This window comes from Sceloporus occidentalis, unplaced genomic scaffold (genome assembly GCF_023333645.1).
Source record: "Sceloporus occidentalis isolate IW3139 unplaced genomic scaffold, rSceOcc1.0.p SCAF_4, whole genome shotgun sequence".
NCBI lineage: Eukaryota > Metazoa > Chordata > Lepidosauria > Squamata > Phrynosomatidae > Sceloporus > Sceloporus occidentalis.
Window position 1 is genome coordinate 110,729,101 of NW_028316984.1, and position 25,723 is coordinate 110,754,823.

A 25,723-nucleotide genomic window follows, 5' to 3' on the forward strand; every position below is an offset into this window, starting at 1 on the left:
AAATGGATTCTAGAAGATTCCCTAGATCAGTGATGGTGAACCTTTTACAGTTCGCTTGCCAGGGCCGGGGCTTCTACCCCAAGGATGGAGGCTGGGTGCCGGGGGCGAGGCTTCCACCCAAGGGACGGGGCTTCTGCCCCCTTTTCAGAGGGAGGGAGCCTCTGGCTCCTCCCCCGGCATTTGCTGGCCTCTGAGGATTCCATTTGGGACCGTCAGAGGCCAGCAAACGGACCGCAGAGGACGGCGCGCCATCCTCCGCAGTTTGCCAGCATGGAGTCGTCCTGGGCTCCTCCACGGCCTTTCCTCCCCCAGAGCTCTCTCTCGGGAGGGAGGTCTGGGGCAGGAAGGGCCGTGACAGAGCCCGGGACCCAGCACGCCACCGTCCTGGGCTCCTCCATGGCCTTTCCTCCCCCAGATCTCTCTCTCGGGAGGGAAGTCTGGGGCAGGAAGGGCCGTGACAGAGCCCGGGACCCACCACGCCACCACGGATCCTCCTCAGGGGCCTTTCCCTGCTCCCAGCTGTCTTTCTGGAGACAGTTGGAGGCTGGTAAAGGTCTCTGGGGAGGAACAACTGGCATGTGCTGGTTGCTCCGCCTCCCCCCGACCTTTTCCCAGCCTCCAGTTGTCTCCAATAGGCAGCTGAAGGCCTGGAAAAGGCTGGGAGGAGGAGCCAGACGTGCACGCCTCTGGCTCCTTCTCTCCAGTGCCATTTTCTGCCTTCCCGCTGTCTCCGAGAGACAGTGGGAGGTCTGAAAATGGTGGGGAGAAGGAGGAACAGGCACACACATGCCTGTTTCTCCTTCCCCCGCTGTCCGTGCCTTGCGAAATGGCCTGGAGTGCCACTTCCGGCACGCATGCCATAGGTTCGCCATCACAGCCCTAGATTCTGCCTAGAGAAACAGCTGGCTATTGGGCGCCCTAATTTTGGGGTTTGTCAGCTACCCCTGGTATTGTTCCAATTAGCCTTTTCTCCCTCTTACTTTCTTTCAGCCGGGCATACAGTTCAGGAATCCCTAAAACAAAGAATCTGTGACATCAGTGCGCAATCAGACACAGCCTTGTTAGCTGGGTGTAAATTTCTTAACTGGTTAGCTAAAAATAAAATTGCATTTGGCCTAGAAAATTATCTTGAGTTGCATTTAACACAGAGCCAAAGAACAGCCTTCACCAGAGCTAGATTTGAACAACTGAATTCAATGGTAAGAACAGGATGGTTTCAAAAAATACCTTATCATGAAAGAATATGTATTTGTGGAGCCCCAGCTATTGAGGATACTCCATGTATCCTGTTTGACTGTTGTCTTTATGATAAGGAGAGATCACACTTTTTACAACCATTTTTGGATAGAATGACCTACTGGGATCTTACCACAAAACTGTCTCATCTTTTCTCTGGAGAGAACATATATACAGTGTGATGTGTAGCTAAATTCGTAGTTAATGCTGCTCGCTTGAGAGATCAATTTATTATACAAAACGGGGTTTCGTGTCATGGTGATGAGTTCATTTAAACATTTTTATTGTTATCTCCCACTCTGTTTTAACCAGTTCTATTTTAGACTATTTTATTTTGTATCCCATTTTATTAAATTTGCTTTTATTTAGTCTGTATTTGTTTTAATCCCCTACATGAGTTTTAAGTGTGATCCAGTTCTATCTCTGTATGTATGCGGATATTTTGATATTTTTCATCTTGCTTTTTATCTTGTATTTTATACATTGTATTTTGTAACTGTATTTTGTATTCCATTGATATGGTCAGCTAACTAATCAATAAACTTGTTGTTGTTAGTTAGTTTGTCACTTGCCACAGAATCAAAGGAAAATGATTTTCAAACAATGAATACATGGGGTCATCATAAGTTGACAAGCGATTTGGAAGCACACACACGCATACACTATTCCAAGGCGCTACTCTGTTTTCCATTTAGTTGCATATCACAAGCACAAGGGACTTAGGGAACTCAGAAAAAACACTTAGCTAAAATTAAACATTGCTGTTCAAAATGTCCATTCCACATTTGATTTCTTTTGCTATAGAAACTTGACATGTCCACTGTTTCTAACAAAAGAGGCAGACATCATCATCTTCCCAACAGGGATATATATCCCAAGAGATTATAAATTATCTAGACGTTATGCTTCTATCACATATCATTTATTTTCTTCCAAAGTACACGAACGGTCAAAATATTCCAACTATTTACTGAAAAAACACTGAGCAAAGACAATATATTCTTGTGCCAACTTAATTCAGGAATAAAATGGTCCAGTTTTAACAGCACAGGAAACAATAATTTAATGTAATGAAAATAAGTTGCAGAAACCCTTCCTATTGGTTCATCATCTGGTGCAGCCATGAGGAGGCTTTTGGATCATTTGAACATATTTCATGATCTTAACCAACAAACTGTGATTAACTTTTGTTTGAAACTAGCTAACTTTGCCATAGCTAATATACCATCACTATTAAACAAGAGGACAATCCACTTGAAGGTCATCTGTTAAAGCCCCATTATTTCAGTGGGTAAATGGAGCAACCATGCCTGAGACTGCAATTTTACCTTTGTTAAAAGAGAAATTGGAAGCAGTATAGTAGTCGGACTACGACTCTGGAGACCAGGGTTGGAATCCCCAATAAGCCATGGAAACCCACTGGGTGACCTTTGAGAAACTGCATTCTCTCAGCCTCAGAGGAAGACACAGGCAAACCTTCTCTAAACAAATGTAACCCAAGGAAACCTCAAAGAGAGAAACTCCCTGTTAATTAAGGGGATCTTACTTCTGCACAAAAACATATATAGGATTCTACTGCAACACTTTCACAGTGAGAACAACTGAATTTTCAATAGATTTGGGGTATTATTTTTTGGTTCATTATGTTGATAACATCCACATTTGAAGGAATGTCTAATATACCTGTATCAACCAAAAAAAAAAGAGAGCTTCTGTATTTTAATACTGTATAATTACTTTCCAATAAGACTATCTATGCCCCTGCTCTGTACTACAGTTCTTTTGATTTCATTTTGCATCTTACTCTCTTCCACTTGCACAGCTTTTTCCTCATTTTTATTTTGAAAAGATGAGTTGACAAAGAATTTGGTAAACAAAAGGGTGGGCTGGCTGCAGCTGTTGAGAGGACAGCAAGCATGCACGATAACACATATGTTAGTAACCTGGAGATGAATCCACATAAATGTAAGCTGAATTGTATCTGCTACCTCTGCACGCTCTTCTCCACTACCTTCCTGCTTCCAAGCCATAAAAGACAAAGCAGGTGACAGCAGACACATAAGACCAGGTGGCTGTGCTGCAGTTAATTTGACCCAAAAGGAAATTACCCACTTGATTTAACAGGCTGTTCTGCCTTGCAAATAAGTTCTGTACACACATAATATAATCTTCTGTTTTGACCACTAAATGAAACAGGATAACATTCCTGTTGATGTCTACAAAGACATTACATATGATCTCAACATACAGAGCTGCCTTAGATTGAATCAATCTACTTCTCATATTTCACATGGAAACATATATTTCCCAGCCTACTACAGAAATCCTTTCAACTGGAGGTGGTGGGGACATCTGCTTACAAAGCACATGCACTGCCACAGAACTACAACAATATAGTATAATCCTCAAGTTATGTTATTATTTGTAGTTATGCAAAGTTCACAGACCCAAGTGTACCCCAAATTCTTCCAAAAACACTGGATTTACACTGGCAAAACTTATTTATAATGTATTGCTGTCTGTGTACATGTCTGTTTATGTATTCAATACACTAAATGATGTTTACATGTTTGAATGTCATTTTTACAAGCAATGATTTTGTCCACATGACTACTGTATTTTCCTAGGAAAGGCTCTTCACTTAGCTGGATTAGCACACTATTGAAAGCTGGATTCCACTGCTATGAGATACTGTCAAGTCATCATTTCCAGAACAACCCTATCAAGCTGTTTTCTCTATTCAGTATGCATGCCTATTAGAACAGCTTATCATGAAATTGCACTGCAAATGCAGTTTAAAACTTGTTCCAACGAATATTCAAGAGACGCATGACTCAGGTCTAGCTAATTAAACAAAATCCAACTGTTCATCAACAACTTTTAAAGGACGGACCATAGAACTACAAAGTCTATAAACGCAAACCAGGAAAAACATAAGCATGTTAATTAAGTCTCAGCAAAATCAGTAATATCTTACATACCATGGTTTACATACTGGGATGAAATTTCAGTAATGAAATTCGCTCATTTCAATTCAAAGAAGACAATGCCTATGGGGAATCTTTTGGGAGAGCAATTTGGGAAAGCTCAGACATTTTCTAAGAGAGCCCCCAAAGGTTGGAAAGAGCCAACCTGCGGTAGCTCCACTACTGAACATTTCCTAGCCTTGCTACTTTGAATGCCATTTTCATTGAAACGTCAACCTCACCAAGTCATGAAAGGAATGGAAATCAAGACAAGTAACTGAAGGCTCTTTCTAAATTCTCCACTCTTTGCAACTGAAGGATTCTAAGCACGATTGTTGGGAACCATTATGTTTGACCAGGAAGGGTTAATAAATTAGGAAGGATTAAATAAATAAACAAAAAGAACTAAATCCAATTAATATACTAAACAAGTTTCATCTAGCCTGGATCTTAAATCAGAGTTTGGAGTAGATTTATAAGACCTGGCTAACAGCAGTCATAGCTAGTTTCAGTACAAATTAATTACTACAAGTGTGATATACAGTCAGCAAAGCAAGGGATGGAAGAGAGTATATTCCTGAGGTTAGCTCCCAATTTGCAAGTTAAGATTTTTGGTCTCTATATTGAGAAGACTTCTTGAATGACCAGCATTGACACACAGCAGGCTAGTGATAAGAAATCAGTCTCTATTCTGTCACATTTCAATTCTAATTATGTTAAAAGCAAAGCCCAGTCTTGCACACAAACTAAATGGGTGAATAGCAAGTACTGCAGAATACTTACACCACCAACCTGCTATGTTTCTATACTACATAAACAGGAAGAACCTTCACCTCCAGTTCATCTAATACAAATATGATGGGGTCATTCCTTTCCTCATAAATACAGTATATATGGTTCCCAAACTTTGATTCTCTAGATGTTTGGGACTTCAATTTCCAGGATTCCTGGATGTTGGCCATGGTGACTGGGGCTTCTGGGAGTTGAAGTCCAAAAGTCTGGGAATCTTATAGGATGCACTAAGGATTTGTTAGTCTGACAGCAACTGTTATGGTCTACTAGAAAGAGTAATTGCTCCCAAAATAAGCAAGGTTCTTTACTGTAACTCAGACATTGAGTGGAGCAACAGTAGCTTGTTTATTGCAAAAGTGACAACTTGCCCTGAATCCTGGCTTATTTATTCTTGTTAAAATAAATTTGTGTTGCAAGCTAAACTTTTAATTAAAATATTTGCTTACATTTTTGGTTATCTTTTAGTTATGTTTTACTGTAAGCCAGAAAGAAAGAAAGAAAGAAAGACAGAGACAGACAGAGCATTTAGAAAGGCATAAACTGAAATAACTTCAGGGCAAGCAAGCAAGCAAATACAGGGCTCATCCAATTGCTGAAGAAAATACAAAATAGACTGTGTACTTTTTATTTAGACTATTTCCAATCTACTTTCAATAAAAATTCTCAAAAGCAGTTTACACAAGGCATATTTGGAATAACATGGTTTACAGTCTCAGCCAAGACAAGCTTTGACATGTAGACTTTCCACCTTAGAACAAAGAAACAGACTCACTCACCCTAAGCTTTCTCAGGTCTTTGTTAACTTTGAAAGCATTGCTGCCATTTCTGTAAAAGACTCCAGTATTCTCCAGGGAAATGTGTGGTTTTGCCCTACACTGCTAATCAGTATCTTGCACATTTCCTCTTCTAGTTTTTCTTATTTCCCATGCTTATACTCAAACTATTCTTACCCCAAATCTTCACATTCCACACACATTCAGTCATATTTAGAAGGCAAAGGCAAACCCCCTCTGAACAAATCTTGCCAAGAAAAGTCTGTGATAGGTTCACCTTAGGGTCGCCATTAGGTTGGAAAGGATCTGAATGCACACAAGAAAAACATGGCACTTAGCTCCTTAAAAAGTTTCCACAAAACATACATTTTCCATTGATGGGTATCCCAAAGGCTTCATACAAACATTAAATAACAATGGGACAAGATGGTACCCTGTGGCAGCTCGCAGCTCAAAAGCCAAGGGAATGAAGAATACTGTAGTTATTCAGTGTGACAATCTGAAACCAACCTCAGGTAGGAAAAGAACCAACGCAGACAGGAACTGAAACAGTGAAATATGTCTTCAACACCCAACTCTTGGTACTGGTCCAGAAAGCCCAAACGTGATGTTATCAAAAGCTTATGAGAGGTCACATTTATCAACATTTACCAAAGCAATGCAATCCTATTAGACAGAGAGAAAGAGTGGACATCCACTGTCTGAACAGTGAACTTCTTGGGTCATGTTTAAGCTTTCTTTTGCAATTCCCTGATACAAAATGGACTGCTGCCTCAGGAAAAACAGCTCAGCAACCCATGGTTGAAATGTAGCTCAATGTTTCTAGGCAAAGGTAAAGGAAACCCCTTGACATGAATATCTAGTAGTAACCGACTGTAGAGGGCAGTGCTCATCTCTGTTACTAAACTGAAGAGCCAGCATTGTCCAGGGAATGCTCTGGTGGTCATGTGGCCAGCATGACTGCACCAAACGCTGTTACCTTCCCACCAAAGTGGTACCTATTTATCTACTTGCATTTGCATGCTTTCAAATTGCTAGGTTGGCAGAAGCTGAGACTAGTGATGGGAGCTCACCCCATCATGAGGCACCCAGGCTTTGGAATGCCAACGCTCCAATCTTCTGATGGTCAGAATTAACCACAAAGCCACTGCATTTCAGTGTTTCTATGCCAAAACAAAAGGCAGCAGCAAATACAGGAACTCATGACTTTCCTCATTCGGGCCATCTGTAATACAGAAAATTCTTCCCCCTGAATTTCTCACAATTTTATAATTACTCTGACAATAAGAATTCAAAAACCTCACAATAGAGTCCATTATAACATCAAGAATAAAAAAAACTAATTAAAAGAAATTAAATTAGAAATTAAATTACCTACTTTCTAACATAAAGGAGCAATCAGACTACATTTATTTTTAACTGATTCATCTTAAATTAGAATCTCACTATTATCTTAATTTCCAAAAATAAGTTCCTAATTAGTTCATTTATTTAAATGAGAGACCATGAGTCAGCAAATCCCACATTTCCCATCTGATCCTTTACTCAAAGTATACAGTACTTCCCTTGGATTTTTAAAAACTGCTTCTTGGTTTCTGTTGCTCCTCAACTAGAGCATTTTATACTGTACAATGGAGAATTAGAATGTTTAGGTCACAACATTAAAAGCTCTGGAAATAGAAACAAATATTTTGCTTTGGGGGAGGATCCTATGATTATTTTCATGGTTAAAGGATGTTAAACCAACAAGTAGTTAGAATGGGAATGGTCTTCTCTGCCTCAAGCAAGCCCTCCAGTTTTGTACACCACTCTATCGAGTACTTGATATGTACTAGGAAACTGAATTTTGAAGTACTTAGCCTTGGGACTTTTATTGGGATTCATGTGGGAATTCAACTAAAAGAGGGGGATAAGGAAAAAGATGGGAAGGAACTGGGAAAACAAGAAAAGGGATTTTGGTAGCATAGGCGGGAAGCTGAATTTTCTAAAAAATTCAAGCAATTTTTTCTTCTCTTTTAAGCTCAAGACGGATAAAAGAAAGTTTGGAGTAAAATCATTGAAGACATTTATAATGTTTAGTCTGTACTTATTTTAGTACAGGGTTTTATCTCAAACTTACACGCTAATTTAACATAAATCTAATAGTTATTTTTGTCCTTTCTAACAAAAAATATAATTAAATTAGATTTCTTAGCATGTTAATGATTAACAAAACAAAGGACAAGAAAAGTGAGTTACCCTAGCTCTGAAAATCAGCCCAGTGCTGTTTCACGCATTTCATGGCAGATGGGACGAGAAAAAGGGGTGTATGTAGGGTTGCCATAATTGTCCACTTTTACCAGGGACAAAAAGTGGAACAAATTCAAGACCAAACTGTAGGGCAACTGCAGGACAAAACTCAGCCCAAAATGTAGGACATTGAAGAAAAATGGTGGACCTTAAATGTCCTACATTTTGAGCTGAGTTTTGTCCTGCAGTTGCCCTACAGTTTGGTCTTGAATTTGTCCTACATTTTGTCCCTGGTAAAAGTGGACAATTATGGCAGCCCTAGGTGTATGACAACAGTTAAATCTCATAGTGTGGGGATTTTTTTTTAAAAAAATGAAAATGCAATGAGAGTTGAGAGATTGAGAAGTAGACTACAGCAACAAGGATGGGAATGCTGGGTCAAAGAAATCCTCAGGATCAAAAGCCAGGGGTTTCAGTCATAGATGGAAAGCTATCCAGAGAGATGGTACATCTATTAAGACCTATGCAAGATGTCTCTTACAAATTTCTCAGCTCCATAAACCTGCTGTGCAGACCCACCAGCTTCTCAGTCACCAGACGTCCCAGAAATCAAAGGAAAGTTATGAATTTATTGTTAAGGAAAATGCAACATGGGATATACAGTAGAAGAAATAAAACATGTATGTGAGAGTCACAGTGACTAAGGAAAAGCAATTAAGAAGCCACACAGGTGAAAAAGCTAATGCAATTTAGCAGTCCTGAATGTCAAGGACAGAATTGTAGATTGTACAATTGGAAACACCTGAGATTCATTAAGTGTACAAGGTGAAATGATGAAATTCTTAAGTATGGGTGGAACTATGAGAACCAATCAAAGTGAGTGTACACTCCCACTGGGTGGAAACTGACTAGTGGGTGGTGTTTAACAATGGCTATAATAATTGCTATGTTTGCCAATGTATTTTGTGGGTAGTTGTGGAGTAGTGTGGGTAATTTGGAGATATGTTTGGAGATATTGGAGATTATGATTTGTAGGGCATATAGTTTTTGTATATAGTAGAATAAAGTAGATCTTTTATATAAGACTACTGAGTTGTCTGGTGTCTTGAGTGAAGATACAAGAGCCAGCAGGATCCTGGAGAAGTTTGAAGACTTCTGAGGAAGAAGAGTGAGAAAGCTTGGAGAGTTTGTCGGGGTCTTCAGCCTATTCTCTCAAACTCTGCTGCTTTGGAGAAAAGCACTAACCACTGACCAAAGCTGGTCAGCTCCGCTGCATAACAAGGTGGTGAGTTAGAGCCAGAGGTGAAGAGCTACAACTCCCATCATCCCTGACATTTATATACTCTCCCTGCACATTACTGGAGGGTGAGGGTGAGGGTGGGATGAATTCCTGCATGTCCCTGTAGCTATTATGTAGAAGGTCTTCCTGATTTAAGTGTATTTGAGTATTGCACAGTTGTTAGCTAGTCTCTGTATAATTTTATAAATTGATTTTCTCTAGGAGTGTAGCATTCTTAAAAGATCTGAGTCAGACATTTGTCTTTTCTGAATACCAGTAAACTGTCAATTACCACTGTTACTGTCTAACTAAAATGTCTCTAATCATTTTCTCTTTTAATGTATCAATAAATAAAGCAGCAAAACAACACATTAAAAACTGAAATACTACAGGGTAATCTAATGAACCCAGGACAGCATAGTGGAATATCTTATGGTGGTAGTCAGACAGTGGAGATAGCACTAGACACCTGAATCTTTTCTAGCCTGGCTTTATTTTTTTCTAAATGTTTGGGATTTACAGCAAAAACATTTACATTTCTATATCACTTCATAGTGAATTAAACACTCTCTAAGTGGTTTACAATCTGCAAGCCAATTTCCTCCATCAAGCTGGGTACTCGTTTTTACCAACATACGAAAGGACGCAAGTTTGAGTCAACTTGGAGCCCTCTGGGATCAAATTCACAATGTTGTGGCTGCACTACTGGTATTTAACCACTGTAGCACCAGAGCTCCTTTCTTTTTCTCTTGCCTTTTCAGTGAAACAGAGCTGTAACAAATTGACTAAATAAAGTGTCATACTGTTTACTCTTTTGGCTATAAGACGCCTTTGATACCTCCTTAGGTTATACAATATACCCTTAGTATTAATGGATTCTTTATCCACAGATTCAAGAATCCACGGCTTGAAAATATTTTAAAAGTACAGTAGAGTCTCGATTATCCGACATAAACGGGCAGGCTGATAGTTGGATAGCCAAAAATGTTGGATAATCCAGAGCAGGGGTAGGCAATCTTTTTGAGCCGGGGGCCGGGTTGCTGTCCCTCAGACAACTGGGGGGGGGCCGAAGCCAAAAAATAAATAATTAACTAATTTTTTAAAAAATTAAATATATAAATAAACCAGGACAAATGTAGGACAAAATTTTCAAATGGAAGACACTTTTTTTAAAAAAATGGAGGACACATGAAAAAATTTGCTGATTTTTTAAAAATTGTTAATATAAATGCATGTTTCTGAGGCTTCTATAGACAATTGCCCCCCAAAGGCCCCGGCGGCAATCGGCGGCAGGACTGGGCTGGGGCCGGTCCCAAGGCCTCGCCGGGCCGCATCCGGCCCACGGGCCGCAGGTTGCCTACCCCTGATCCAGAGGGTCCAAGAAAGGCCTTGAAATCACTATGAATTGCAAACGTATTGAAGTTTTATTGCAGTAACAGTAAAAGTAACGTTGCAGTAACGTTATAGGAATAACATTGTAATGTATAAACAATCCTCTAAAAATGTAAAGAGATCACTGATCAACATTGTGATGTACAATATGTACTGTATAAACAGTTCAGTTCTCTGAAAATGTAAAGAAATCACTGAGCAGCGACGCTGGATAATCCAGAATGTTGGATAATCGAGACTCTACTGTATATAAAATCCATAAAGCAAATCTTGATTTTGCCATTTTTTACACACACACACACATATATATATGGGACACCATTTTACCATCCTTTGTATTTAATGGGACTTGACATCCACGGGGCGTCCTGGAACCAAATCCCAGCGGATACTAAGGCCCCACTGCATTTTGCTCACAGAATGATAAATTATACAGTAATAAAAATTCTGAGTTCATTCTATTCATGTCCAGAATTTTTAAGACCTACATTTTTTACAAAAAAAATTAGGAGTAGCTATGCTGATCTTACAATAAGATGCAACAAAACCCAAAAACACACGACAATGATATCTTCATTAGTCTAACCAAGGACCTTATCACACATGGGGGAGGGGGGTTGCAGCTCAGATCTGCAGTCACTCCTTTTCTAGCAATGCAAAGCATGATGTTTCTCCACACCAGATCCAGAGTCACTCCTCTATAGCGATGCGGACTGAGGTTAAAACGTGTTGTTTTACCACACCTGGTTGTCTTGCTGTTGTACTTCCGAAGTGAGGGAGAAGAGAAGTCAGTTCGATTCCATGCAAGTCATGTGATGCGGACTCAAGCAAAGGGGAGTGAGTGCACATTGTATTACCACACCAGACCATACTTTGAGAGGTCAATGATTCGAATCGGCCCCCTTGCACATACCCAGTGGGGCTCTGGACGCTGTCCTCCTTCCCTGCTCCCTCCTTAGCTGTCATCCTTCATTGGGGTCTAGGAGAAGGCAGGGGATGATGGAATAGCTCGCTGGGATCCCTGGGTCCAGGATCAGGATGCAGGAGCAGTCAGGGGATGATGGGATAGGTGGCTGGGGGTCCCTGGGTCCAGGATCAGGATGCAGGAGAAGGCAGGGGATGATGGAATAGCTCGCTGGGGGTTGCTAGGGACAGGATCAGGATGCAGGAACAGTCAGAGGATGATGGGATAGGTGGCTGGGGGTCCCTGGGTACAGGATCAGGATGCAGGAGCAGTTAGGGGATGATGGGATAGGTCGCTGGGGGTCCCTGGGGCCAGGATTAGGATGCAGGAGCAGCAGGGATGATGGGTTAGGTGGCAGAGGGGGCGAGATGGGGATGCAGGAGCAATCAGGGGATGAGGGGTTAGGTGGAGAGAGGGCGAGATGGGGATGCAGGAGCAGTCAGGGGATGATGGGTTAGGTGTCAGGGGGAAGGAGGGGAGCAGATGGGGGTGTAGGAGAAGGCAGGGATGATAGAATTGGTGGGAGGCTGAAGCAGATCGGGGTCTAGGAGGACGCAGGGGATGATGGGATCGGCTGGTTGGCAGAGAGAAGGAGATGGCATGGAGGAGGAGGGGAATGGCGGAGCAGGATGCAGGGGCCAAGGAGGTGGCATCGGAGTGCTTTTCCACACCAGAACAAATCGCAGTGCAATCGAAGGCAGCCTGGAAGCGAATTCTCTGGAGTCACTTTTTTCCCGTTTTTACCAAAATGAGGGGTGACTTCAGAAACACTGCTGAAGCAATTCGCAAGCAGCGCCCATAGAAATCAATGGCATCTGATAAAACAGTCCATTTATGAGGTGAAACTGCATCATTGGAAGTGCAATCACTTCGGAAGTGAGCTGGAATGGAGCCACAAAACCACCCAAAAGCTCCGTGTGATATACTCCCAAAATGCACAAAATATACCACCGTAGCTTTTGAAACACACTGGTTTCTTCATCACATTTGGTGTTATGTGCCTACAAGTCATTTCTGACTTATGGCTACACCATGAGGTTTTCTTGGCAAGTTTCTTCAGAAGCGATTTGCCAGTGCCATCCTCTGAGGCTGAAAATGTGACTTGCCCAAGGTCACTCACTGGAGTTCCATGGCTGAGTTGGGGTTCGAACCTTGGTCTCTAGAGTCGTAGTCCAACACTTGAACCACTGCACTACACATGTAAAAAATCATTTGGGAGGTGGAATGATAGTGTCAGTATCTGAGTTCTGCATCTTGTGTGAGTTGTTTCCTTGGGTGCTATTTAAGAAGGTCTTGAGGGAGAGCTGATGCATAATAATAAAACAAAATGCACTAAAATTTCCTTCTTCAGATTTCTATGGGCAGGTTACTGATTGTCAAAATAATATAAATAATATTCTGCAAGTAATTTTTTAGGTGTATTGCTGTCTGTCTATTTCCTGGAAACAGGAAGCCTTTGTGACTTACAAGAACTTGCAAGAGTTATTTTTCTGAAGTACAGTTCCCAGACTCCCCCCCCCCCATGAACATGGTCACTGATCATGCTGGCTGGGTGGGGGTTCATATTTCACTCTGCACCATATTGGTGGCAGTGGGGGACGGGAGCGGGGGGGGGGGGAGATCAGGTCAGAATCAACTATGTTGGATTTCCTTAAGCAACCTTAATACTGTTTTCCATTTGGACAGACAAAAGGCCCAAAAGTAGAACTGCAAACAGACACTCTGTGGAAGTATACAGAGACAGAATTATAAATAGAAACAGATAGACCAACCTTTTTTCAGTCCATAAATAGCTTTCTGTCAAGGGAACTCTTGTTTATCAGGAAGGCTTGATTTGAAGATAAGAGAGATATGCAAAACGTTCTATACACCAAAATGGTATATATGGAACATCCATTAGTTTATAGTGGTCAACTGATACTAACAGATCCTGATACATCTGCCCTCTGTTAGATCTGCCTAAGCCCTCCAATAAACTAGTGGTACCCTGGAGGCCATGGTTCAAATCCCCGCTCAGCTATGGAGACCCACTGAGTAATGTTGGGCAAGTCCCACACTCTCAGTCTCAGAAAAATCTGCGATAGATTCCTAAGTAGGAACACAACAACAACTTTGCTCAAATGAGATTTAAAAATTTAATTTCAAGATCCATGAAATTACTTCTTCAAACTATATACCAATTTAACTTCAGAAAGAACTGTACCTTTAACATTTTGAAAATGTCAAAACAGAGATCTCACATACATGCTCCACACACATTCACAACTCTGTGAAACCTGTATTATTCTCCCCTTCAGTCATTTTTTTCCTCCAAATTAAAATTCACAGTGTGAGTTTCCTTCTCCTTGTAAATCAGTCTTGATCGCTGTTGTTGTCCTTTGCTGTACCTTTCTTACTATTCCTTTTGTAGCTTTATAAAGTCTGTTTCCAGTTTCACCAGCCTAAATTTTTTGTCATCAACTATTCACTCTGATTCTAGCACTGATTGTGTTTTCTATCAGACAAGAATTTCGCATCATAGAACTTAGAAGGTATTTATTATAAATTCAAAACTATCTGGCTTGAACATGTCATTTAAAAAGCAACAGTACAGTGCACATGGAAAATATATTAAATCACCTCAAGCCTAAAACTAGTAGCAAGTCCCAACAAGAGTAGACCCACTGAATCAATGGAATTTATACAAGTACTGATTTATGAAATTTCCATGGATTCAATGGGTCTACTGTAACTGAGGCAGCAACTGGATTCAGACTTAAATGTTTAAATGTAACGTTACTTCAGATTTTTTTTAATCTTGAGTAACAATAGATGCTGACTGAATTTGGAAGCCCACATCTGCTGTATCTAATGTTGGATTCATAAATGGAATTAACCTACTACAGTCCTAAACGTATTTGTCCAGAAGTTTGCTCTACATCAACTAAACATGCCTATAATTGCTCTGTAGCCATCAGATATTGCCATTATGGTATTGTACTCTACAGCTACTTTATAGTTAAAGTAATAGTATCAGACTACTCTGTGTTAACAGTGGCTGTTTACAGAAACTACTAAGTTATAAAATAGTAAGACCTATCCTCTTACCTCATCATTAGTGATGTTATATAGAAGTATCTGACACAGGCTTTTAGAAGGGGTGTGTGTGTGTGTATCAACAATACAACTCAGCTCCTACAGTGACATTCCCAAAAGATTAATTGCACAAGTAAATAATTGTGCTGCTTCTTCCACAACACACCTTATAAAATGCTTTGGTATTCTAAAAAACATTTTTACCTTAGACAAAAGCTGGGCTGACAAGTCTTTAATTCTGTGAAACCTAGAACATCCTATTTTTAAACTGATACTATGCTGGCTACTACCCAATCCTCAGATAAGGATTTCAATAATGTAACATATTTTAGTCAAAATGTTAATCCTTTCAAAGTTGTCCATTAGCAGTTCAGTCATAATGATTTGTTGTTTTTGTCAGAAGAAATTCACAAATCATTCAGAAGTAGACGGGGTCCCTGGTTCAGCACTTACATATTCTTCACTAAGGCCCTGTCCAGATGGGCTCTTTGCGGCGCGTCCACGACATACTAGGGTTGCCTCGGGCGGCGCGTGCACACGCCCTGCAACCCTAGCACGCCATGCACGCGCCGCAGTTGCACAGTGCCATACATACGGCGTGTGCAACGGTTACATCGCTGCTGCACCACGCAACTGCGACGTAACTGCAACGTCTTTGGCACTTTGCGGCGCCGCAAACAGGAGCCGCCTTTAGGAGCTCCTTCTTTGCTGCACAGCAGTGCCGCGCAATTTGTATGCTGCAGCACTCCTGCGCAGCAGAGAGAGGCACTGAGGAGGCGCCTCTTTTTGGCTGTCTGTACCCCGCCAAAGCTGGCCAAAGCTTGTGAATCATGAAACCAGTCTTTTAAAAAAAAAAAGATCTTGTATCACTATTCTAGAGCATAACTTGGAATGGTCTCTCGCTTTCCGCATCTAAAGGTAAGACTGGAAATCTCTGCCAAAACTGATATATTAGTACTATAGCAGATGATTTTCCTTTTCCCTCCTCCATATCTTCTTGCTTTGTGCCTTCAAGTTGTTTCCTATTTAAATTGTATGTTGAACATATACATAAAGCAGGATTAGACTTGAAGAAAGGAAGCATGAAAATTGGAGGAAGGAACATCAACATCTAAGACAGGCAAATGACACCATACTAATAGCAGAAAAATAACAAAACTTGGAACACCTTCTGAAGAAAGTCAAGAAAAAAAGTGAAAAGGCATTAAGAAAACAAAACTAATTACCACAGGTTATTTACATAACTTTAAAGTACTGAAATACTTCAAGGTTTTCCATTGCCACAAGTCAAAGTCAACTTGATGGCAGTTAACAAGATTATTTATTTGTTTCATTTGTATGGTGCCTTTCTCCCAGAAGGGACCCAAGGTGGCTCACAGCAAACATAATGCAAAAGAATGTTCTGAGCCTGCTCCAGCTGCAAGTGGGTTGGGATGACGCCAACCGCACAGTCTACTCCCAAAGGGGGCCATGCCGCCAGGAGCAGGGTTATCCCAGGTCCTTTTTTCTCGGGTCCAAAGGATGAGAGTGTGGCTTCAAGCCACTTTGATGGTGTGAGCTCAGTCTGTACCACCAAGAGCAGGATTACCCCAGCTCCTTTTTCCTTCAGTCCAAAGGACTAGAGTGTGGCTCCAAGCCACTTTGAAGGTGTGCGCCATTTCAATGCCATGGCTCTAAAGCAACTGGAAGCCACTTCATTTGGCCCATCTGTTCTGGGCCCTAGATAAAAAATTACAATAAAATTTAAAACAAAATAATCTAAGTACAGTATAAAATCTCATAAAAATATACAAAAGTTAAGCGCATGACTAAAACACACCTACTCCATAAAAACCACCCCTGGGATTATATATCAAATGCCTGCTTAAATATAATAATTACATCTGACATCTCAGCAATCTTATATTGTCAACTTAATACATTGTAATAATAGATTTTATAGGTTTTGGTAAAGCACCAACAAACAGGGTTAGCTTCCAAGTGAAAGCAAGTTAACAATTATACAGAGAGAAAACAGATGTTAATACTGCTTGAGGTAACTCTGTATGTTTTTTGCTATGAAAACTGCTTCAGTCAGCAGAAGGCTATTCCAGACAGAACAAGGCTTGATACAAAAAAATTGGTAGGAGACTGATGAGGAGAAGGAGAGAATGGTCTCTCAACCCATCAACCCAGACTTCAGTACTTTTAGTACATTCTTTCCAGTGGCCAGAAAAGTTCAGTACCTATCCCAAGGCAAGAAGTATAATGTGCAACATCACAATTATAGTGAAAATGAATGGGAATTCTCTAAAAAGTTTTTTGTTTTATAGTAGAAAGGTATGAAGTTGTCAGTTCAAATTGCCTGCTTGAGAAAGCACAAATGCTAGAAGAGTAAAAGAACTGCCAAGCAGCAGCATGCTTAGCAATTACAATTCAGTTTGTTTACATCTACACTAGCCAGCTGAGCTAGTTCATGTTTTCAGTTTTGGATTAAAAAAAAGAAGTAAAAGCAAAACCAACTCCCCACCAGGGGGAGGAAAAAAAGAAACACCACAACATCTTGTGGGCTGAATCTTAAACAAGCTGCCTTTATTTCTGCAGTAGCTCCAGCCTCTTTCCTGACAGTAACTGTGCTTACAAGCACAGCAGCTGACTTTGGGCATGCTGACCTTGAGCAAATGAACGCGCTTAGCAGCATGTACTTCTGGCTTATTTCACTGCAGCAGTAAAACAGCCTCACCATCTATAGTAGTCAACCCTTTCTGGCCACCACCCCCTGCCTATTTTAAGATATACCCCACAACATTTCAGTGATGCACAGTTCAAAGTGATAGAATAACATCTGAGGCCACATTCCAGCTCAAGTTGTTTACAGAGGAATCTTGTTCTTGTTCCCATGCTCTGCTTCTTTCATCAATGAGTAGATTATCCTCGCTGGAACTACATAATACTTTTTACCTCTCAAACACGGTTTTACACTGTTTAGCTTGTTTTAAATTGTTGTATTGTTTAATGCATTTTAGTCTTTTTAAATTATCTTTTAGTGTTTTAATATTTTAAATTATTTTAACCTGTTTTAAGTTGCAAAATCAGTTTGTTTGATTTTATTGTACACTGCCCTGAGATCTTTTAAAACACAGCATGATATAAATGTTTTAACAGAATAAAATAAAATTACCATCACATTATTTCACAATACCTCCAAAATAACAACTACGTCAAGATATGTGAGAAATACTTACCAACATAAAAGAGCTAAATTATACAGGTGTATTACAAGAAAGGAAAAACATGTAAAGCAGCAGCTTATAATTTCTAGTATTATGCCACAAAATATATTTTGGTTCTAAATTATAAATGAAGTTTGCAACATAGATAAATGAAAATACCTGCTTCATCTGATTATGCCTTAACATCTTTACTGGACTTTATCTTGGAAACATCCTCAGCTCAACCTAACCTCAAGTTTTCCCCAAATTCTTGAGTCATATTTAAGACCTAACTTGAATGCAACAGGCAGGAAAAGTTCTTCTTCCATGTTTTTACTATAAAACAGTAAGATATTTAATTCTTCAAAGTAAGGAATCAACCAGCTTTATGGCATGTCTCTTTGGTCTAACCCAGGACTGGAAAATTCTAGTCATTCGGCAGGTTCTGTAAATGAGCAATTAACAATTGTACTGAACAGTATTGTTTTCTATATACAAGACTATTCAAAAGTATAATTCTTATTTTTTTATTAATATTATAGAAACCTGTGAATTTGTATAATTTTCTCTACTCTGGAGAACAGGAAAAAAGTCCTCTTCACTTCTTTAGTTTCAAATTTTAAAAAATTGAGACTATATTGTCTGAAATCTATACTACTTATATACCACAGATATTTTGTAAGCATTATCACCAAACAGAGAAGGGCTACAAATTAAATAGCTGAAGTATAGTAAAAGTTCCCCTTTGGTAGCTATAAATTTTATGCATACTAGCTTCTGGAAGCAGTCCTCTGATAACAAGGCTGGAGGGAGATAATGAAAAAATCTCCTGTTCAGTATTCAATACCTATCTGAATTCAAGTATCCTCCTTTGCATATGATAAAATTCATTAATATTATATATAGTGCTCAGAGATACAGAAATGTCTAAACTCCTCATTCTTAGAGTAACAAGGGCAAATGAGAGTTTATTTTTGCTCTCTACTTTATGGCTAAGGCTGCACCTGCACTGCAAAAATAATATAGTTTGACACAGCTTTAATTACCATGACTGCATATTGTAGAATCCAGTGATTTATAGTTTGTTGTGGCACCAGAGCGCTTGGATAGAGGGCTAAATATCTCACGAAACTATGGAGCCACGCAAATTAAAGTGGGATCATATTGTGTTATTTCCAAACTGCAGGTGCACTCTTAGCAACAAGGTATAAGGTAGAGGGCAGCAAATGAAAAAGCGTAAGTGAAAATTAACCAGTCAGAACAGTATGCCCCCTATTTCCAGAAGCACTGAATCAGAAAAAGAGTTGAGAAACATGGCAATGTGTGTGCATGTGCACACAACTCTTCAAGTCAGCAGTTGCTTTATGTTAACCCCATGAATGTTACGGGGTTTTCGTAGGCAAGGAATACTCAAGAGGTGGTTTTGCCAGTTCCTTCCTCTGAAATATCCAAACATTTTAACAATACAAACAGATGTGTAGTAGTTAAATACACTGATATCCACTTCAGACCTTGATACTTGAGGGGAACACCAGAAAGAGAGAGAGAGAGAGAGAATACCTGGGGGGGAGGATTTTTCGTTAACAACACTCTGGTAGTAAATGCCCTGCCCCTGAAGGCTTGGATGGTACCAACATTGGCCACATACTTATGCCCAGTTAAAATTTCCTTTCACCAGACCTTTTGAACCTCAGTAATCAAGTTGGAGTTTTGGACTACTGAATTCTGAGTTTTATTTTAGGTCTGTTCAATTATTTTAATTTATTTTTGTATATTAGTTTTAAATTGTTTTAAATCTATTGTCCTTACTGCTAAAATCTTCAAATATGGGAAGTGATGGAAATATTTTACTTAATTAATTATCACATTTGGAACTCCAAGAGCTCATCAGGGCATCATCATAGCCATGCCCTCAGACAACACAGATAATATATTATGTTAATTATATATCTTATTTTTCTAGTATTTACCATATATACTCAACTATAAATGAACCTCATGTATAAGTCAAAGACAGATTTTGAGGCCAAAATTATGGCTTTTGATATGACCTGTAGATAAGTCAAGGGTAAAACTTAGGAGCATGTCACAAAGTATCTAAAGGATAAAGCTAAGGAAAACAATATCAAAGAACTTACAATATTCCTGCAGGCATGACTGTTTGTGTTCACAGTAAAGGCTGGGTGGGTGATAGAGTAAAGTGGGAGGAGGAATCAGTGCTTCCAGGACAGATTAAGCTCTTGCCTTTCACCAGGGGACAGTTACTTTTTTGTATATGTGAGAGTTAAAATATAGCACTTACACTGACCTGTGGATAAATTGACTCAGGGTTTGGGGGTTAATTTTTGACTAAAATTTCTAGACTTATACATGACTATATGCAATATGTTTAACTAATATTTGAGTTGAAAAATCCATCATAAAACAGTGACTTGTAAAAACAAACAGCTGATTAAATTAAGTCCAAAGGGTATGCCTCCAATCCCAGGAATGAGTTCTGTGACACTTACGGTACTTCTAACTGAATAGGTTTTAATTAGAAATGAAAACACAGAGATGTGTTACCATTTAAGCTACTGCAGTAAGCAACCAAAGAAAAGGAAAGCATCAGTTCCTACACAATTACTTTTTTCATTCTCTGACTTCCTCTATGCTAATCTATCATGAACAACAGTAAAACTTGAAGCCTCATTATATCCACTTTCATTTCCCAAAGCAAGGAGAGTTCACCAGTAACCTTTATGGTCTAACGACGGTGCTCTTATTCAGAAAAGTGTTTTGCTTCCCTGTCTCTATTCCTGCCTCTATCTGTCTGTGCCTTTAAGTTTCTTGTCAACTGAATTTCATAACATTTTCTTAGGCAAAGAATATTCAGATGTAGTTTTGCCACTCCTTCCTCTGAAATACAGCCTTGAACACTTTGTATTCACTGGTGGTCTCCCAGCCAAATGACCCTGCTTAACTCCCAAATATCAAGATCTAGTGCCTTTAGTTATTTAGGCCCTGTTACTACTATACCACAAACTATGAGGATGTGTGTGTGTGTGTGTGTCTCACAGTATATTTTTAGGAGGGAAACAGCAGTGTGCTATCACTTTAGCTATTTATACTTTGCTTGCTCTAGCCCATAACCTTGCTATACATCTTTCCTTCTGTTTTGCCCTTTCTTTCTTTGACCATATCCTGTTTTCCTCTAAGAAACTCAAAGTAGCATCCACAAGTATCCTAGAGCTTTAAGAAGTCAGTTTTATTTGGAAAATGGAAAATGGAACTAGAACAGGCACCTCCACATTGTTATCTAGATTAATAGTTTTAATATTCAATAATAAAACATTCTTACTAAAGCAGCTAATTGCTCCCAAGTTATTTATTACAACTGGCATGCCTATCTTTCAATTACAGCATTAAAGCACTGTATCCAAAATACAGACAGACAGGAAAAGCAATACAAGAGGTGCTCCCAGATTGTTCTTCATATCACACCTGAAGAAAGGCCAGAACAAAACACCCTTACTGGCTAAGTTTAATGTTCTTCAGCGTGCCTAGGGCCAAACAGCATCCATTTGCTCCATCAAATAAATTCATAGGCGGGTTACAGACCGCCATTTAGGACGCACTCTGCGCGTCCTAGGGTTAGGAAGGGGCGTCCTAGGGTTAGGAAGGGTTGCCCCTTCCTAACCGGCCCTGTTCCCAACACGTGCAGCGCCCATGTGGATGGGCGCTGCCATTTTTACGTCTTGGACGCACAGCGTCCAGCCGTGGCGCACCGGAAGTGACGCCGCGAGTGCGCGCTTCACGCCACCATTTCTGGGGGCCAAAAAGGAGCGCCATTTCGGCGCTCCTTTTTCGCTGCGGCCGGAAGCCTCGCGGTCTGGCCGCTGGGGCTTCCTGCTGCAGCTAATGGCGGCGGCAGACCGCCCGCTTTAGGGCGGTCTGTAACGCACCATAAATTCATATCTGCAGGCAAGGTGTATGATTCAAACCTGATTTTGATCCATTTCCTCTCATGTGTGTGTATGTGCCTTCAAATTTCCTGTCAACTTATGGTATCGCATGCATTTCATAGGATTTTATTAGGCAAAGAATATTCAGAGGTGGTTTTGCAGGTTTCTTCCTCTGAAATATTAATGGACAGTCTTCCATCCAAGTACTAACTAGGGCTGGCCCTGCTTAGCTTCCAAGATCAGACAGGATTTGGTGCCTTCAGGGTAGTTAGGCATCCCCCTCCCAACCAAAACAGTGTCATTTTCTCACGTCAACAATAACTTTATTGCTTTAGCACAAAGTCACAAACTGCAAAAAGTATTACAATGCAATAAAACCCATTACAACATTAATGGTAAGATCAAATCTACAAAGAGTGTTATGATAGATTTATTAAAACAATAAAATATATCCACATTATAAACTTAGCTAATGATTGACTCCTTATCTAACAACAGAAAACTCAACAATGAGATAACTGATCTAGCTGTCAATCTTGTTTGTCACAGAAATTTTAGGCTTTCATTTTAACTCGTATTTTAGAACAGCAAAACCAAACCTTGCTGTTCAGTGTGACAAATTTATCTTTATCTGATATCATCATCAATTTATCATGATTTGCCCTTTCTGGAAGTTATTCTAATATGGGCTGCCACATTTTTTCCTGCTCAGCCAGAACTACAGGATACTAACTTTTCACGTGAACCAAATCCTCTGCAGACTTGTGCTCACAAAGTCCCATCACAGCAGTCAGTCATTTAACTCAGCAAGAGTCCAGGCAGGATGCATCAGAAACTGCCACTAAATGCCTCATGATCTGTTGTACTGTACATATTATTTTGACTATCTAGAATTGGCAAATTACTACTGTATAATGTATCTTTGGTTATGAACATTTCTTAGTGAAAGAAACTGTTGGGGTTCCCAACCTGCTGGTGGGCATATTTGGAATTCTGGCAGAGTATGATGTGCCAAAATAGGGTTTCCATTCACGCAATACATGCAATGGTAGGTGCAACCAATCACAAAATACTTATTTCACAGAAAAGCAAACTAGTGATGCAAAAAGATAAGAACCTTGAGCCTAAATACAACACAGAGGTTGAGATTGAGAACTCAAATCTACTCCTCTTAACCTAATCGACAATGTTATTCTCCACATTTCACAGGAAAGCAACAATTAAACTTTCTCAAATTTCTGAATACATAACAGACGTGGTGACTGAACCCCAAACTTATTTCTTTTAACCTGGGAGTCTTTCCCCTTACCCACAGCACATAACCTGCATGCCCATTACATATTTCCCTCTTTACAGATCACTTATTTCTCAGTCTCTCTCTCACCCCCTCACACACACACACACACACACACACACACAATACAAACCCATACTCAAAACCAGGCACAAACACAAATCCAATTCTCATTTTTTCCTGCCCACTGAGTTATCCCACAGGGCTAACTCTTTCCATTGCTACCCACAGGCCTCCTCACTTTCTCCTTTGGATCAGGTCTCCCCAGTTCTGGTCCAAATTCCATCTCCTAGTAGCAAGATTATCCATCCTGTTCCCTCTTTTTTTTCCTTTCCTTTTTGCTTTGCTTTTCAGACAGCTATGAACATTTCAAACAGAAGTCTAGGACTCCTGTTGACCATTATCTTTGCTTCATAAGAATATTTGGAAGTAAAGAGACCAGTACAAGAAAGTGCTTCCCTTTGAAGCACTTATGGCCACCCCTCTTAATATTTTATTGTGTTTTAAAATAGCATAAAATGGAATGAATCTGTGCAATCAGCAAGGCATATTAGGGACACAAGGAGAGTTATTTACAGGTACAGTTGTGCCTATGCGCACCATCTTATCTACATGATATATCAGAATATATGAACATAGTACCTTTCAGAACTTTGACGGGTTCCACACCACCCAAAAGTACGTGCTTGGCACGTACTAGGGTTAGGAAGGGGTGTCCTTTCCGGACGCCCCCTAACCCTAGTATGTGCCGAGCACGTACAAAATGGCAGCGCCCATTCTACATGGGTGCCGCCATTTTGATGTAGTGGACGCTTAGCATCCGCACAACGCAGCACAGAAATGACGCCACAAGTGCACCATTGGCGCCTTGCAGCGTCATAACCGTGCTGCAAAAAGAACCCGCTTTTTGAGGGTTCTTTTTGCTGCGCCGGGGAATCGTATGGTTTATCCGCTGCGGTTCCCTGGCGCAGCAAACATTGGCGCCGGCAGACCACCCTTTTGGGCGGCCTGTAAAGCACCAATTAGCACCTTTCCAGTATCACATCTGACTGTTAATCAAACTGATATGCTTACCTAGTCTTGTATGCAGAATCAGAAAATTGTAATCCTCTGCCTCACAGAACAAATCCTTCAGGATACATTTTATGTACCATTCCTATTAAAAATTTCCTGAACTAAGATCCTTAACAAATAATTTAATTATATATAAACATTGCAGGAAAGTAAAGGTTGCAAAAGTAACAACTGTAAGCTAGAATAAGAACAGGAAGATACATACCTGTAGTACCGAGACTGCAAATATGTTGAACAGACAGTCTTTGATACATGGCTAGCAGACCCAAAATCAATCACCTTGACTCTGTAAGGCTGTCGGACTGGATCCACTAACATAATATTTTCTGGTTTGAGGTCAGCGTGTATTAAACCAAGACTTTTTAGTTTTTTCAGTGCAGTGGCCACCTGTTGCAGAATAGGCCGTATTACTTTTAGCTGAAGAGGGCTAAATTTGTTTTGCTTCAGAAAGTCATATAAATTCTGTTCCAACATCTCAAAAACTAAGCAAGTATGATTCCGATGCTGAAAACATTCATAAGCTCTCACAAAATTAAACTCATCAGCATTCTCTGTACTTAGTCTTGCTAATATGCTCACTTCTATTTGTCCTTGACGTGCATAAGATGGATGGTTCTTTAGAATTTTGATTGCTACTATTTCATTCGTCTCTCTTTTCCAGCACTTTACCACTTGTCCGAAAGTCCCTCGCCCGAGGAAATCAAGAACCTCATAAGTACTTTTCACAGAGCATAAGACCTCATGATGCACTAACTGATAATCTCCATCACCACTGGTACCACTTGGTTTTGAATTTGCAGTCGTTGTTACAACCGTCACTGGGTTTCCCAGGTTTGTTTGCAACATTGCAGGCAATATAGGCAGTTCATCAACAATCTGCATTGTGTCACTCTGATTCTCCAAGTCTTCACTCTTACGCTTCAGTCCACATCGCTGAGGGCGGTCCAAGAAGTTTAGACTTTCCTGAGTGCCAGGCCAAGGTGCTTCCACTTGAGGTTGCTGTGCCTGCACTGCTAGTATCTTTGTAGCACCTGCAATATTTTTTAAAGCAACAGCACTGGTTTGCAACAAAAAATTATCTCTTTGAGGTCTGTCAAAAAGATTTGTAGCCTGTAAAAAAGTACCAAGCCTGCTGGGAGGCGGAACAATTCCAAAATGTTTACCATTCACATAGATCTGAGGGTAGGTTCTTTCGTGGTACACACAACTACTTGGTTCCACTTTGAGTTTTTTCACACTACAAAAGGCACTTGACTGAGTTTGATAAACATATGGTGGATAGACCAAGACTTGTGAGGCCATACCTGAAGCAGGGAAGAAAAGGGAAAGAATCAGGACATGTTGTATTCCCACCACCCCAATAAAAATGTCCGCTTCTAAATCTATGACAACATTTAAGTTTTAATTTTCAGGTATGTGTTTGGAGCCTCTGCCTATTCTGTGCACATAAACATGCAAATGATTTGTACATCAGAATTTAAACAATAGTGTTGCTGTATAATTTACAGTGTCAA

The 25,723-nt window shown here is 40.1% G+C and overlaps 1 protein-coding gene across 3 annotated transcripts in view; it reads right to left on the reverse strand.

The window, feature by feature from the left end:
* Nucleotides 1-25,723, reverse strand: part of HIPK3 (homeodomain interacting protein kinase 3) — an 87,872-nt gene that overhangs the window by 35,193 nt on the left and 26,956 nt on the right. For all 3 annotated transcript variants that reach the window (XM_089521253.1, XM_089521251.1, XM_089521252.1), the window contains exon 2: nucleotides 24,415-25,513. In XM_089521253.1, coding sequence (XP_089377379.1) covers nucleotides 24,415-25,511 — 1,097 coding nt within the window. In that variant the 5' untranslated portion in view covers nucleotides 25,512-25,513. The remainder of the gene's footprint in view (nucleotides 1-24,414; nucleotides 25,514-25,723) is intronic.